Source organism: Leucoraja erinacea, chromosome 10, assembly GCF_028641065.1.
Source record: "Leucoraja erinacea ecotype New England chromosome 10, Leri_hhj_1, whole genome shotgun sequence".
In the NCBI taxonomy this organism is placed as follows: Eukaryota; Metazoa; Chordata; class Chondrichthyes; order Rajiformes; family Rajidae; genus Leucoraja; species Leucoraja erinaceus.
Window position 1 is genome coordinate 55,188,818 of NC_073386.1, and position 16,302 is coordinate 55,205,119.

General features: G+C 41.5%; 1 protein-coding gene across 1 annotated transcript in view; it reads right to left on the reverse strand.

Moving 5' to 3' along the window:
• The window catches only part of LOC129700660 (vascular cell adhesion protein 1-like), a 39,973-nt gene extending 26,359 nt beyond the window's left edge, over positions 1 to 13,614 (reverse strand). The window contains exons 1-5 of the mRNA XM_055641240.1: positions 13,376 to 13,614; positions 12,909 to 13,185; positions 10,824 to 11,161; positions 10,440 to 10,706; positions 9,598 to 9,861 (exon numbers count right to left, since the gene is read on the reverse strand). Coding sequence (XP_055497215.1) covers positions 9,598 to 9,861; positions 10,440 to 10,706; positions 10,824 to 11,161; positions 12,909 to 13,185; positions 13,376 to 13,436 — 1,207 coding nt within the window. The 5' untranslated portion in view covers positions 13,437 to 13,614. The remainder of the gene's footprint in view (positions 1 to 9,597; positions 9,862 to 10,439; positions 10,707 to 10,823; positions 11,162 to 12,908; positions 13,186 to 13,375) is intronic.
• Positions 13,615 to 16,302: the final 2,688 nt, after the last annotated feature.

Genomic DNA, 16,302 nt, shown 5'->3' on the forward strand with positions numbered 1-16,302 from the left:
TGCTCTCTGTGTAATATAGGAGCGACTCTCCTCTCACCAACGAATCTGAATAACAAAAATTATAATAAAAATCCAATGATACATAGCACAATTAGAACTTGGAAACAAAATCTAAAATTAAGAAATCCATCTCTTTTAATGCCAATAGTCAATAACCCATCATTTAAACCCTCAATTATAGATAAATCATTTACACAATGGGAAAGAATGGGAATCAAAACGCTCGGAGACTTGTATGAATTAGGAAAATTATTATCATTTCATCAATTACAACTGAAATATAATTTGAAAAATAATCAATATTTTAAATATCTTCAAATCCGTGCCTATCTGAAAAAATACACAAAAGACTATCATAACATGCCCCCAGACTTATTGGATGAAGCCATGAAGACAAAGGCTGAATCAGCAAATCTAATATCATACTTATACAACATTATTTTAAATATAGAAATACCTACAACCGATGGTATTAGAAGAGACTGGGAACAAGAACTACGCGATAGTGAGAGTAGGAATGGAGCGAGGTGGAGGATAAATGCATGGCTGAAAGACTGGTGCAGAGGGCAGGGATTCAAGTTTCTGGATCATTGGGACTTCTTTTGGAGAAGGTGGGACCTGTACAGAAAGGATGGATTGCACTTGAACCCGAGGGGGACCAATATCCTGGCGGGGAAATTTGCAAAGGCTACTGGGGAGACTTTAAACTAGAATGGTTGGGGCGAGGGACTCAAATAGAGAAAGCTAGTAGACAGAATGGAAGGCAGGAAGCAGAAAAGGGAAACACTCGGACACAAGAGGAGAAAGAAGAACAAGGAAATAAACAGAGAATAAGAGGCGGGGGGTTTCTTAAATGTGCATATTTTATAGCTAGGAGCATTGTAAGAAAGGTGGATGAGCTTAGAGTCCGGATAGACACCAGGAAGTATGATGTTGTGGCGATCAGTGAAACATGGTTGCAGGAGGGCTGTGATTGGAAACTAAATATTCCAGGATTTCGTTGCTCCAGGTGTGATAGAATTGGAGGGGCAAGAGGTGGAGGTGTTGCATTGCTAGTCAGGGAAGATATTACAGCAGTGCTTTGGCAGGATAGATTTGAGGGCTCATCTAGGGAGGCTATTTGGGTGGAACTGAGAAGTGGGAAAGGTGTAGCAACACTTATAGGGGTGTATTATAGACCGCCAAATGGGGATCGAGAATTGGAAGAGCAAATATGTAAGGAGATAGCAGATATTAGTAGTAAGCACAAGGTAGTGATTGTGGGAGATTTCAACTTTCCACACATAGACTGGGAAACACATTCTGTAAATGGGCTGGATGGTTTTGAGTTTGTAAAATGTGTGCAGGATAGTTTTTTGCAGAAATACATAGAGGTACCTACTAGAGGAGGGCAGTGCTGGACCTCCTGTTAGGAAATGAGATGGGACAGGTGGCGGAGGTATGCGTTGGGGAACACTTCGGGTCCAGTGATCACAATACCATTAGTTTCAATATAATTATGGAGAGGGTCAGAACTGGACCTAGGGTTGAGATTTTTGATTGGAGAAAGGCTAACTTTGATGAGATGCGAAATGGAGTGAACTGGGACATTTTGTTTTATGGGAAGGATGTAGAAGAGAAATGGACTACATTTAAAGGGTACAGAATCTTTATGTTCCTGTTCGGTTGAAAGGAAACAGTAAAAATTGGAAAGAGCCCTGGTTTTCAAGGGAATTTGGACATCTTGTTCGGAAAAAGAGGGATATCTACAATAATTATAGGCAGCATGGAGTAAATGAGGTGCTTGAGGAGTATAAGGAATGTAAAAAGAAACTTAAGAAAGAAATTAGAAAAGCTAAAAGAAGATATGAGGTTGCTTTGGCAAGTAAGGTGAAAGTAAATCCAAAGAGTTTCTACAGCTATATTAATAGCAAAAGGATAACAAGGGATAAAATTGGTCCATTGGAGAGACAGAGTGGACAGCTATCTGCAGAGCCAAAAGAGATGGGGGAGATATTGAACAATTTCTTTTCTTCGGTATTCACCAAGGAGAAGGATATTGAATTATGTGAGGTAAGGGAAACTAGTAGAGTAGCTATGGATACTATGAGTTTCAAAGTAAAAGAAGTACTGACACATTTGAAAAATATAAAAGTGGATAAGTCTCCAGGTCCTGACAGGATATTCCCTAGGACATTGAGGGAAATTAGTGTAGAAATAGCCGGGGCTATGACAGAAATATTTCAAATGTCATTAGAAACAGGAATAGTCCCCGAGGATTGGCGTACTGCGCATGTTGTTCCATTGTTTAAAAAGGGTTCTAAGAGTAAACCTAGCAATTATAGACCTGTTAGTTTGACTTCAGTGGTGGGCAAATTAATGGAAAAGATACTTAGAGATAATATATATAAGCATCTGGATAAACAGGGTCTGATTAGGAACAGTCAACATGGATTTGTGCCTGGAAGGTCATGTTTGACTAATCTTCTTGAATTTTTTGAAGAGGTTACTAGGGAAATTGACGAGGGTAAAGCAGTGGACGTTGTCTATATGGACTTTAGTAAGGCCTTTGACAAGGTTCCTCATTGAAGGTTGGTTAAGAAGGTTCAACTGTTGGGTATAAATGCAGGAGTAGCAAGATGGATTCAACAGTGGCTGAATGGGAGACGCCAGAGGGTAATGGTGGATGGCTGTTTGTCGGGTTGGAGGCAGGTGACTAGTGGGGTGCCTCAGGGATCTGTGTTGGGTCCTTTGTTGTTTGTCATGTACATCAATGATCTGGATGATGGTCTGGTAAATTGGATTAGTAAGTATGCAGATGATACCATGATAGGGGGTGTTGTGGATAATGAAGAGGATTTCCAAAGTCTACAGAGTGATTTAGGCCATTTGGAAGAATGGGCTGAAAGATGGCAGATGGAGTTTAATGCTGATAAATGTGAGGTGCTACACCTTGGCAGGACAAATCAAACTAGGACGTACATGGTAAATGGTAAGGAATTGAAGAATGCAGTTGAACAGAGGGATCTGGGAATAACCGTGCATAGTTCCTTGAAGGTGGAATCTCATATAGACAGGGTGGTAAAGAAAGCTTTTGGTATGCTAGCCTTTATAAATCAGAGCATTGAGTATAGAAGCTGGGATGTAATATTAAAATTGTACAAGGCATTGATGAGACCAAATCTGGAGTATGGTGTACAATTTTGGTCGCCCAATTATAGGAAGGATGTCAACAAAATAGAGAGAGTACAGAGGAAATTTACTAGAATGTTGCCTGGGTTTCAACAACGAAGTTACAGAGAAAGGTTGAATAAGTTAGGTCTTTATTCTCTGGAGCGCAGAAGGTTAAGGGGGGACGATAGAGGTCTTTTAAAATGATGAGAGGGATAGACAGAGTTGATGTGGACAAGCTTTTCCCTTTGAGAATAGGGAAGATTCAAACAAGAGGACATGACTTCAGAATTAAGGGACAGAAGTTTAGGGGTAACATGAGGAGGAACTTCTTTACTCAGAGAGTGGTAGCGGTGTGGAATGAGCTTCCAGTGGAAGTGGTGGAGGCAGGTTCGTTGGTATCATTTAAAAATAAATTGGATAGGCATATGGATGAGAAGGGAATGGAGGGTTATGGTATGGGTGCAGGCAGGTGGGACTAAGGGAAAATAATTGTTCGGCATGGACTTGCAGGGCCGAGATGGCCTGTTTCCGTGCTGTAATTGTTATATGGTTATATGGTAATTAGCTATAAAAATTTCAAAAGAGAGCTGGGATAAACACTTACTATATGTGCATAAATGCTCGATAAAGGTACGACATACTCTAATGCAATTCAAAACATTACATAGACTATATTATTCAAAAACTAAAATAAATAACCTTTTTCCCAATGTCTCACCCATTTGTGATAAATGTCAGTCACAAGAAGCTACCATAATAAGGAAAATAAAAGAGAACTTCAGCGGATAGAACAGAAGATAAAATTACTAGAACTGGACAATGCAACTGACCCAACCATAAATAAACATAATAAGATAACTTTACTGAAATATAAAGTCAATAGAATATTATCGGCTAGAGTAATAAGATTATTCCAAATTACAAAACAAGCTCACTTCGAATTTGGGGATAAGCCACATAAACTGCTTGCGAGGCAACTGAAGCAACGAGAAAAGGAAAAAACTATTACAAAAATTAAATCGGACAAGGGTGAGTTTCTAACATTGCCTAAGGATATTAATAAGAGGTTTGCCCAATTTTATCATAATTTATACACATCCAAAATAAAGACAGATGTAAGTAAAATTACAAATGTTTTAGATAATTGCAAGCTGCCAAAATTGGATAGTTTAGAACAAGAGCAATTAGGAGCACGTATTACTAGTGAAGAAATAAAACTAATAATAAACTCATTGAAAAATGGGAAGACCCCAGGACCAGATGGCTTTAGTAATGAATTTTATAAAAGATTTCAGGAGTCAATTGTACCAAGATTATTTAACTTATACACGCAGGCTTTTACTGAAAATAAACTACCAGAAACCCTAGCAGAAGCAACAATAACGCTTATACCAAAAAAAGATAAAGATTTAGATGAGCCTGGTTCTTATAGAGCTATATCACTTCTAAATACGGATCAGAAAATTTTAGCAAAGATTCTAGCTAGAAGGCTAAATAATTATATTAACAATTTAATAAATACGGATCAAACGGGATTTATACCCAAAAGACAATCATTTAATAATTTGAGAAGGCTTTTTAATATAATGTACTCTCATAAGAAGGACAATGAAGATATCTCAGTGGTCACGTTGGATGCAGAGAAGGCATTTGATCAAGTAGAATGGCAGTATTTATACAAGGTACTCCAAAAATTTAATATGGGAGAGAATTTTATTAGATGGATTAAACTACTTTATGATAGACCTACGGCAAGAATATTAACTAACAATACGCTATCTCCAAAATTTTACTTATCAAGGGGTAATAGGCAAGGGTGTGCCTTATCACCATTGCTATTTGCCCTTATGATAGAACCGCTGGCCGAAAGGATTAGAAATCACCCGAATATTCACGGATATAACAGTAAGGACTCAAAGAATAAAATTTCATTATACGCTGATGATATCCTTTTATATATTACTAATACACAAACGAGTATACCCACCTTATTAACACTAATTGAGGAATTCGGCTCTTTTTCAGGATATAGAATAAATTGGAATAAAAGCGAAATTATGTCTTTAAATCCACAGGATTCGAGACACTTACTAAAATTCCCCTTCAAAATTGCAACAGAAAAATTCAAGTACCTGGGTATTAAAATTACGAGAAGACACAAATCATTATTTAGTGCCAATTTTACACCACTATTAAATAAACTGAATGATACGATTAAATTTTGGAAAACGCTTCCACTCTCATTGATAGGTAGAATTAACGCTATAAAAATGACTTTCTTACCACAATTAATATATTTGTTTCAAGCGATCCCAATATATATTCCAAAATATTTCTTCAAAAAATTAGATTCCACTATCACTAATTTTATATGGGACTACAGAACACATAGAATTCAACGAAAGCATTTGTGCAAATCTAAAGAAGTTGGGGGTTTATCATTACCTAACTTTATATATTACTACTGGGCAGTGCATATTAAGAACATAATATACTGGCTGGATAGTTCCACTCAGCAGTTGGAGTGGATAAGAATGGAGAAAGAGGAGTGCTATCCGCATGATATAGGAACGATCCTGCTCTCACCGATAAAATTGAATAGTATAATATATAAGAAGAACCCAATTATTCACAATATAATAAGAATTTGGAAACAAATAAAAGTATCCTTGAAATTAAATAATTTATCAGTACTAACTCCACTACTGAACAACCCCGCATTCAAACCTTCTCTCATTGACAACACATATCAACAATGGGATAGACTGGGGATTAGGAAAGTAGGGGACATGTATGAAGTGGGCAAACTGTTATCATTTCAACAATTAAAATTAAAATTTAAATTGAAGGATAATCAATATTTTAAATATATACAGGTATGTGACTTTATGAAGAAATATACACATAGATTTCAAACTATATTTTTAGATCCTTTAGAAGAAGCAATGAATATTAAGGCTGATTCACAAAAATTAATATCATACTTTTATAATAATATATTAAATAGAGAATCACCCTCAACAGAAGCATTAAGGGAAGATTGGGAACAAGAGTTAATGATAAAGATCTCGAAGGATAGATGGGAAAAGTATTTGATGAATACACATAATTGTTCTATTAATGCAAGACATAATTTAATTCAATTCAAATTATTACATAGACTATATTATTCAAAAACGAGGTTGAATAAATTTTATCCAAACGTCTCTCCCAGATGCGATAAATGTTTGTTTCAAAACGCTAATATAACACAATCATTTGCTGGATGTACAAAGTTGAATAAATTTTGGAGTGATATATTTGATATATTTACAAAGATTTTCAAGTCAAGAATAGAACCTAAAACGGAATGGATTATATTTGGAATAATAGGAGAAGATACCAATTTAAATAAAGATCAAAATGATTTTTTTAATTATGGGTTAATAATTGGAAAGAAATTGATACTTAAATTTTGGAAAAATACAACCACACCAACTGTTAAAATGTGGATTAGGAATATGATGGACATAGCACGCCTTGAAGAAATGAGACTCCGACTAATAGATAAATATGACCAATTCTTAAAGAGTTGGTCTCCTTTCATCGACTTTTTGGAATCATGTGATGCAGCGGTGCCGTAAGGATTGCTGATTTCAGTTCATGACGCGGATAGAGTTACATCTCCGAATACAGATTTGAAAAATTCTCTTTTAAGGGGCCTTCTCTTCTATTTCTACTTTCCACTTTCTCTCTTCCTTTTTTTATTTTTCATATACACACTTCACGTTTTTCTACTCTCTACCATCTATTTTTCCACTTTTTCCCCTTTCTATTGTTTTCTTTTTCTTGTTCTGCTTACTTCCTTCTTATAACATAAAACTAGAGGTTGTACATAGAATGGATTACGGTATTACATAGTTGGCACCTAAAATTAGGTGCCACTGTACTGTTTTGTGCTGTATTAACTTCTTATAAAATAAACAAAAAAAAAACAAAACAAAAAAAAAACAAGAAGCTACCATAGCGCACTCTTGTTTTTTGTATAAAAATCCAAAAATTCTGGAACAAAATATTTTAAATCTTCACAAAATTAATTAAAATAAAATTGGTACCAAAAGCAGAATGGATCATTTTTGGAATATCGGAAGGTAACTCCGAACTAAACGCGTTTCAAAATAACTTACTTAATTACGGGCTAATAATGGGAAAAAAGCTTATACTCAAATTTTGGAAAAATGCTCCAATACCAACAATAAAAATGTGGATTTCACACATGTTCGAAACATTACACCTAGAAGAGATGAGACTCCTCCTAGCAGGCAAAGCAGACCATTTCCAAAAGAAGTGGTCTGTATTTATGGAACTATTACAAGCATAAGGTGCAATAGTAATTTAAAAGATAAATGGTACCAGGATCTGGTAATGGGGGGTAAAAAAAAAAAAAAAAAAAACATGGTTGGAATATCCTTTTTCGCAAAGTTTTGTGTTATAATAGAGCGATTGTTTCTCCTTTTTTTTCTTTCTAGGGTCTATTTCCTTTCTTTACTTCCTTCTCTAACTTCTTCCCTAAGGGGCTTTCTTTTCCCAACACTTTCCTGCACCTTCACGACTTGCTTACTTTCCTTACTTCTTTTATTTCTACCTTTTTTAAAGCTCGAAAAACGAAGTGGTACAACAAATGTAATAAGATATACATGATGTGTATTACTGTAATTTACTGTACTTCTAATAAAAATTAATTTAAATAAAATAAAATTTAAATAAAATTTAAATAAAATAAACTTACCAAATAGTGAAAAAAACCAAAAAGAAAAACCTCTTCTATACTCCCAGATTAGGTCGCCGCAGTGCGACAGCCCCTTTACTGTTCCTTAAATGTTGGGATCGTCCCAACTACCTCGTCTAGCAACTTGTTCCATACAACCAACACCTTTTGTGTGAAAAAGTTACCCCTCAGATTCCTACTATATCTTTTCCCCTTCACCATAAATCTATGTCTGGTCATCAATGCACCCACTGATGCATCCGCCCAATGTATTCCTCTCATGATTTATACACCTCTATAGGGTTATTTCACGAAAGGATAGATCCTCACCCACGTGACAGCAAAATTTAACTGGGGTACAAACGTCACTTCCAGTACATGTTATTGATGCTGAAAACGCGCACTTTCAAACCTGTTAAAAACCGCGAAAACGGCCCGTTTTTGAGCTGTAAATAACTGTGCCAGTCGGGGTGACCGTGAGACACAGTTATCCTGCTTTAGAGTCCAGAAGATAGATAAAAACGAAGGTAAAGACAAGAGGGAGCAGAAGGAAAAATTACAACGGAAGTTGTTGGCCGTGCAGATATAAAAATAGAAAATATCGGGAATTATCACGTTTGCTCTCTGCATTTCATCAAAACATCAATAATGCCTTGAAATGCAGAGAGCAAACGTGATAATCCGCGATCCATATACCTGTGTAAGGTACACAGGAATGCTGGAGAAACTCAGCGGGTGCAGCAGCATCTATGGAGTGAAAGAAATAGGCAACGTTTCGGTCCCAAACCCTTCTTCAGACTGATAGGGGGTGGGAAGAAGAAAGGAAAAAGGAGGAGGGGGAGCCCGAGGGCTGAGGGAGAGGTAGGAAGGGGAGGAGACAGCAAGGGTTAACAGAATTGTGAGAATTCAATGTTCATGCCCACAGGACGCAGACTCCCCAAGCGGAATACGAGGTGCTGTTCCTCCAATTTCCGGTGTTGCTCACTCTGGCCAAGGAGGAGGCCCAAGACAGAGAGGTCAGATATGGAATGGAAGGGGGAGTTGAAGTGCCGAGCCACCGTGAGGTCAGGTTGGTTAATGTGGACCGAGCGGAGGTGTTCGGCGAAACGATCGCCAAGCCTACGCTTGGTCTCACCGATATAGATCAGCTGACATCTAGAGCAGCGGATGCAATAGATGAGGTTGGAGGAGGTGCAGGTGAACCTCTGTCGCACCTGGAATGAACTGCTTGGGTCCTTGAATGGAGTCAAGGGGGGAGGTAAAGCGACAAGTCATCTCTTGCGGTTGCAAGGGAAAGTGCCTGGGGAAGGGGTGGAGCGGGAGGGAAGGGAAGAATTGACAAGGGAGTTACGGAGGGAGCAGTCTTTGCGGAAGACAGATGGGGGGGGGGAAGATGGGAAGATGTGGTGAGTGGTGGGGTCACGTTGGAGGTGGCAAAATTGACGGAGGACTATTTGTTGGATGTGCCAGCTAGTGGGGTGAAAGGTGAGGACCAGGGGGACTCTGCCCTTATTGCGAGTGGAGGGGCGCATGTACATGTCCCTTAAATGTTGGGATAGTCCCAGCCTCAACTACCATGGATGGTATGAATGTTCCCCCATAAATCCAAATCATTCTTGTCCCCCTTCGTAATAATTTAAGTGAACATACTTTTCACATTCAGTTCCTGTAAATTTCTCATTAATTTCCACACAAACCTTGAACCTGGAGTTTGGTGATGTTGATCTGCTTCCCCAGAGCATTAATGGCCTCACATTGATACAGCCCTGCATCAGCTGGCTTGACATCACGGATTGTCAATGTCCCATTCGCATAGTCTAGCTCGCTCCATCCGCTCGCTGACTGCCTCCTCAGTACAAGATGGGCAGGGCGGTTGGACTGGGTTGTGCAGCTGAACGTGACCCTGTCTCCTCCCTTCACAGCAGAGGGGGTGATGGAGAGAGTCGTGTCCCTGGGGCTACCTGAGATCAGATGTGTGAGAAATTAATAAATTGCAAAAAGTTGAGCCAAATCCGTGCAAAGAAACATAGTCATAGTCATAAAGTGATATAGTGTGGAAACAGGCCCTTCGGCCCAACTTGTCCAAACCAGCTACACTCGTCCCACCTGCCCGCATTTGGTCCATGTCCCTCCAAACCTGCCCTATCCATGTACCTGTCTAACTGTTTCTTAAATGTTGGGATCGTCCCTGCCTCAGCTACCTCCTCTAGCAGCTTGTTCTATACACCCACCAACCTTTGTGTGAAAAAGTTACCGCTCAGATTCCTACGAAATCTTTTCCCCTTCACCATAAACCTATGTCTGGTCATCGATGCACCCACTATACCCAATCTATTCCTCTCCTGATTTATACACCTCTACAAGATCATCCCTCACCTGCTCTCCAAGGAATAGAGTCCCAGCCTGCCCAACCTCTCCCTATAGCTCAGACCCTTTAGCCCTGGTGACATCCTGGTAAATCTTCTCTCATCCCTTTCCAACTTGACCACGTCTTTCCTATAACAGTGATAGTAAAATTACAATAGTGAAACAAACGCACCTTGAACGTGGAATTCCACCTCCTTGGTGATTGTCCCCAGTTTATTGCCGGCTTCACAGCGGTACATTCCCGTGTCCCCGAACAGGGCCGGTGACAGGTGCAGAATCGCTCGGTCCTCGGCCACGACTGACCAGTTGCCGGCGGATAACTTGCTCCACACTATCGTGGCAGCGGGGCTGCTGTCTGCAGCACAGGTTAGCCGAACATCCTGACCCTCTCTCACTGTGGCAGAGGGCTCTGCAGTAATGTCAATCCCCGTGGGAGCATCTGTAGAAGGAGATGGGATAATTCACTACATTAAAGGCGGGCGACTTAAACCATTGTCCAGACTAGTCTATGACTGTGATTCCGTTCTCAATGTTATATCTCTGTCTCCATACTTACAGTGAACCTGTAACGTTAGCGACCCCTCGGCCTTGCGTGGTTGGTTCTCCGTGAGTAATTGCACTCGGCATGTCAGCTCTTGTCCCGAGTCTCGCAATTCAGGCGTCAGTTCGTAGATGAAGTTCATCGCCGTTTCTTCCTCTGTGTAGTCACGGAAGCTGTCGGTCTTCACCAATGTTGTTCCTTTCAGCCACTCCACCTCCACTTGAGCGGGGTAGACTTTGGGGACCGTACATCTCACTGAGCCTCTCTGGCCAACTTCCAGACTGCCCACAGTCTCCACGATGAGTGTGTCGGACAGAGCTGCAACACAGAGAAAACAGAAGGAAAACTGCTCTCTTCAGACGCTGCGCTATAACGAGTGAAATCCCCCCAGAACAATGACCTTTCAGTGGAACAGCAGATGCTGGTTTAAACCGAAGATAGACACAAAAAGCTGGAGTAACTCAGCAGGACAGGTAGTATCTCTGAGAAAGAAGGAACGCAGGGCTGGGCTGGGCTTAAGCCCATTAGACCGATTGCTACCAATTGGGCCGCGCCCCGACGGGGGCAGCGCTGGAGTCATCCAAACATAGAAACATAGCAATTATGTGCAGGAGTAGGCCATTAGGCCCTTCGAGCCTGCACCGCCATTCAATATGATCATGGCTGATCATCCAACTCAGTATCCCGTACCTGCCTTCTCTCTATACCCCCTGATCCCCTTAGCCACAAGGGTCACATCTAACTCCCTCTTAAATATAGCCAATGAACTGGCCTCAACTACCCTCTGTGGCAGAGAGTTCCAGAGATTCACCACTCTCTGTGTGAAAAAAGTTCTTCTCATCTCGGTTTTAAAGGATTTCCCCCTTATCCTTAAGCTGTGACCCCTTGTCCTGGACTTCCATAACATCGGAAACAATCTTCCTGCATCTAGCCTGTCCAACCCCTTAAGAACCTCCGCTCTAGGATCCGCTCCGCTCTAGGATCTTTGGAGAAATCTACTCTCGGCTCGGGTAGATCTACCCCGGGTGGAGGGAGAGTAGAGGGATGGAGGGGGAAGAAAGGGATAGATGGGGAGGGGGTGTGAGGGGGAATGGGGAAGGGGAGAAGGGGAGGGGGTGGGTCGTTCCATCACGGTCCCGGGATAGCGCACCCGCCCCTCCACTCGCCGTGCTTCATGTACACATCCCCGGCTCCACCCCTCTCTCTCCCCGGGGACACGTGGTGAACAATACAGGGCCGGCCGGGGGTTGGAGCAATGTTTACAAACCTCGGCCTCAGCTCACACCCATCCGCCCAGACCCCAGCATCCGCTCATGCCGCCTCCCTCCCTTCTTTTCTTCGCTTCCTCCCTTCTCTCCTTTCCTTTCCTTTCTCTCCGCTCCATCCCTTCTTTCTCTCCTTCCCTCCATCCTTTGTCTACTTCCCCTCCCTGCCTTCTGTCCTTCCTCCCTTCTCTCCTTCCCTCCCACACACACACATAACGCACAGACAACTAACACACACACAACTAAGTTAGGATGGGGTAGATGCCCAAATGGTAGGATGGGGCTGAACCCCACAATTTAATGCCTGGACTGGTTTTTCACGAATGGTTATTGGTTTTCCAGGATCTATTTAATTAAATTACTTTTTTTTCTTCATTTCACTGCCACTAAAACAAGTGGTATTGTAACGATGTACTTTTCAGAGGTGATCTACACATTTTGTTTGTTACTTGTAGGCTTACATGTATGCAATTTTATATTAAAATGTAGCTTAGATCTGTTTGGTCCATTAACTCGCAGGCACATTTTAAGCGCACATTTTGACTACTTTCCATTCTACCATAGAGATATAAAGTCTATAATAGACTTTATTTGTATTTCTATGATTCTACAGACCTTGGCTGGGATCCTGGGACTAACCAAAAGTGTCCCCAATTGGGCCCCGCACCTCCTAAGGCCGGCCATGGAGGAACGGGTGAGGTTTCGGGTCGAGATTCTGTTTTTCTCTTCGTGGAGACTGCACGAATAATTGAGTGTTTCCAGTATTTTTTTAAACTTTTATGTGGCCGGACAAAGTTGCAACAAGTTTACAGTCGGGAGATGGGTTAATACTCACAGAATATATTGAGGTTGGCATATGTTCGTTTTTTCTTCTGTGCCGCATTTTGCGGAACAAGTGTACTTGTGTTGGTTCTGAGTAGTAACCGCGGAGATGGTGAATGTGGACACCGAGCCCCGAGTTGTGATTGTTCCGCCCAGGGGGTTATCGGTCCCGATTCTCCACGTGAAGGTCGGAGACGAGCAGTTCTTCGCCTCACAGTTCAACTCCAGCGAGTCCCCGATACGAGCCCACACGTTTCTAGACGGGTTTAACTCCAAATTGAAGGCGGATCCTGCAGTTTTGAAACAACACAAAAACAATATTATTTTTTTAAAAGCTTACAAGTTTAACGCTTTAAATATTCACCTCTTTGTTTCTTTAAACAAACATATACCAAAATTGATACTTTGGTGCCTGATATTTAACACAAGACGAATCGTAAGAAAATGCAGATTATTAATGGTGTAAAATAAATGAGAAACCTGTGGCGAGCATCAATGCAAGAGTAATTGTAGCGGCTGGGTCGCATCTGTCTCCAGCCATGGTTCAGCGGCACTCGGACACACACACACACACAAGCCGAGGTTGACTTCACTTATGCAAGGGGCGTCAGGCTCTGGAGCTGTGAGCCTGGGCTCCGCCGCCCCGCTTTATAACCCCGTCTGGAAGAGCAGGGAACTTCCCTTGGCTTCAGGCGAGCAATCCCCACCACGCACCGCTCACTGGCTCCTGGTCTTTCTCTGCTGAAGGGAATTTACCACAAAGGGCATCGCAGTTCAAATAAACACAAATAAAAAACATATTTTTCCCAGGTTTTCCAATTCCATATCTTGCAAATCATAACTAGACACTTATGGAAGCGCAGAATCACATTTTTTTGTTAAATGCATTTTACGCACGAACGAGAGCCACTCGGCCCATCGGATTCGTGCCAGCACAAACTAAGGGCCATCCATTTGGATCCCACTTGCTCCTCTCCCCATGATCCTGCAAATCCTTCCATTAATGTTTCCAGCTTTCTTGGAATGCAAACACGGAATGTGTTTCGTTTCTCTCATGTCACTATTAATTATTTGCCAATCGCCTTAATTCTTTTTCACCTCCTTTTTGACGCCAAGACCAATGGGTCCATTTATTTTCGACTTTCAACCATCTTCACTGACCTGTGCCCACATCAGTGTCCTCCCGTGTTATGTTTCAACGAGACTATAGAAGGACACGTATAGAATGTAGCACAGGGTGGGGGTTCTAAAGCGGGTCTCTACCAGAGCACCTCATAAGTCAGATCATACCCCAAGTACCTCTGCTCATGCACCTCTTTTGGGACAGGATGCTTCATTCCACATTGTCCTGCCCACCAAACTGCATCACTGTACTTTTCTCTGCTTGAGGATCAAAGGAAATATTTTAGGAGTGGATCATTTGTCCCCTCCAGCTTGCTCTGCTAATCATCAAGATCATAGCCTATCTTCGAACTCCATCTCATTTTCTCTGACTATTCATAAATCCTTCCCTGAATATCTGAATATTACTCCTCATCTGAGCCCTAAATTATCTAATGTTGTTCTGGTTCAAATTCCTGAAAGGGAAAACATTCTCCCTGCATCCTCTCATTCTAATCTAGAGAGAAAAACAGGTCCAGTCTATTCAATATCTCATCCCAATGAAAACTTACCATTCCTGGAAGCAGTCTGCTGATTTTATTTTTGCACTCCCTTTATACAAGAACATGTCTTTTGGTTACAGAGAACAAAACTGAACATAATGCCCCATGTGTGGTCTTCCTAAGGATCTTTATAATTGCAGAAAGACATCCTATGCCTGGACTCAAATACTCTCATCATAAGGTTACATACTTTTGCTTCCTAAATTCTGCTCTAACTCCATTTACATGTTTGTCGATGATACCACCATAGTGGATCGAAACTCAAACAATGATGAGATGGAGTACAGGAAGTAGAGAGATTAGTAATAGGGTAGACACAAAATGCTGGAGTAACTCAGCGGGACAGGCAGCATCTCTGGAGAGAAGGAATGGGCAATGTTTCGGGTCAAGACAGGTAGGTTTGCCACTGCTACACCGGTGGTTTTAAACTGAATAAGGGGATGGGGTGTCAAATGGGATAGTCGAGGATGGAGTTAAAGGGAAAGCGAGTAAAGGGATGGTTAATGACCTCAATATTAACAGGAAAGGAAGCTCACAAAGGGATAGGAGAGTATGGACAAGTGTAATAAGCATCGATGTGAAAGGTGAGATGTGTAAGGAATTAAAAGTATTGTATATGAATGCGCAAAGTATAAGAAGTAAAGTAGATGAGCTCGAGGCTCAGTTAGAAGTTGGTAGATATGACATTATAGAAACATAGAAACATAGAAATTGGGTGCAGGAGTAGGCCATTCAGCCCTTCGACGTTGTGGTAGAAATGTGGTTGCAGGAGAATCAGCCTGGGAACTTAATATTCAGGGTTATACATCCTATAGAAAGGACAGGCAGGTGGTCAGAGAAGGGGGGGTAGCTCTGCTGGTGAGGAGGGAGTTCAGTCTCTTGCGAGGGAAGACATAGGGACTGACGAGTTAGGGTCACTGTAGATTGAGTTGAGGAATTGTAAAGGCAAGAAGACACTAATTGGTGTTATTTCAGACCCCCAAATAGTAGCCCGGATGTAGGGTGTAAGTTGCAGCAGGAGTTAAAACTGGCATGTAACAAAGGTAATGCCACTGTGGTGGTGGGGGATTTCAATATGCAGGTACACTGGGAAAATCAGGTTGGTTCAGGACCCCAAGAAAGAGAGTTTGTCGAATGCCTCCGAGATGGATTCTTCGAGCAGCTTTTAATGCAGCCGACCAGAGAAAAGGCAATTTGGGATTTAGTGTTGTCCAATGAACCAGATATGATAAGAGAACTCGAGGAAAAGGAACCGCTTGGAGGTAGTGATCATAATATGATTAGTTTTAATCTCCAATTTGAGAAGGAGAATGTTAAATCGGAAGTGGCAGTGATGCAGTTGAACAAAGGGGACTATGAAGGCATGAGAGGGAAGCTGGCCAAAGTAGACTGGAAAGGGATCCTAGCAGGAATGACGGTGGAACAGCAATGGCAGGAATTTCTGGGCATAATCCGGAAGACGCAGGAGCATTTCATTCCAAAAAGGAAGAAAGATTCTAAGGGGAGCAGGAGGCAACCGTGGCTGACAAGAGAAGTTAGGGATGGAATAAAACAAAAAGAAAAGGGGCCAAAGATATAAGCAATGTTCCAGGCTTGTTGTTGCACGCAGCAGGATTTATTCATCGTTTTGGGTGGCACAGTGGCACAGCGGTAGAGTTACTGCCTGACAACACCTGAGACCCAGGTTCAATCCTGACTACTAGTGCTGTCCGTGTGGAGTTTGTACATTCTCCCTGATTTCTG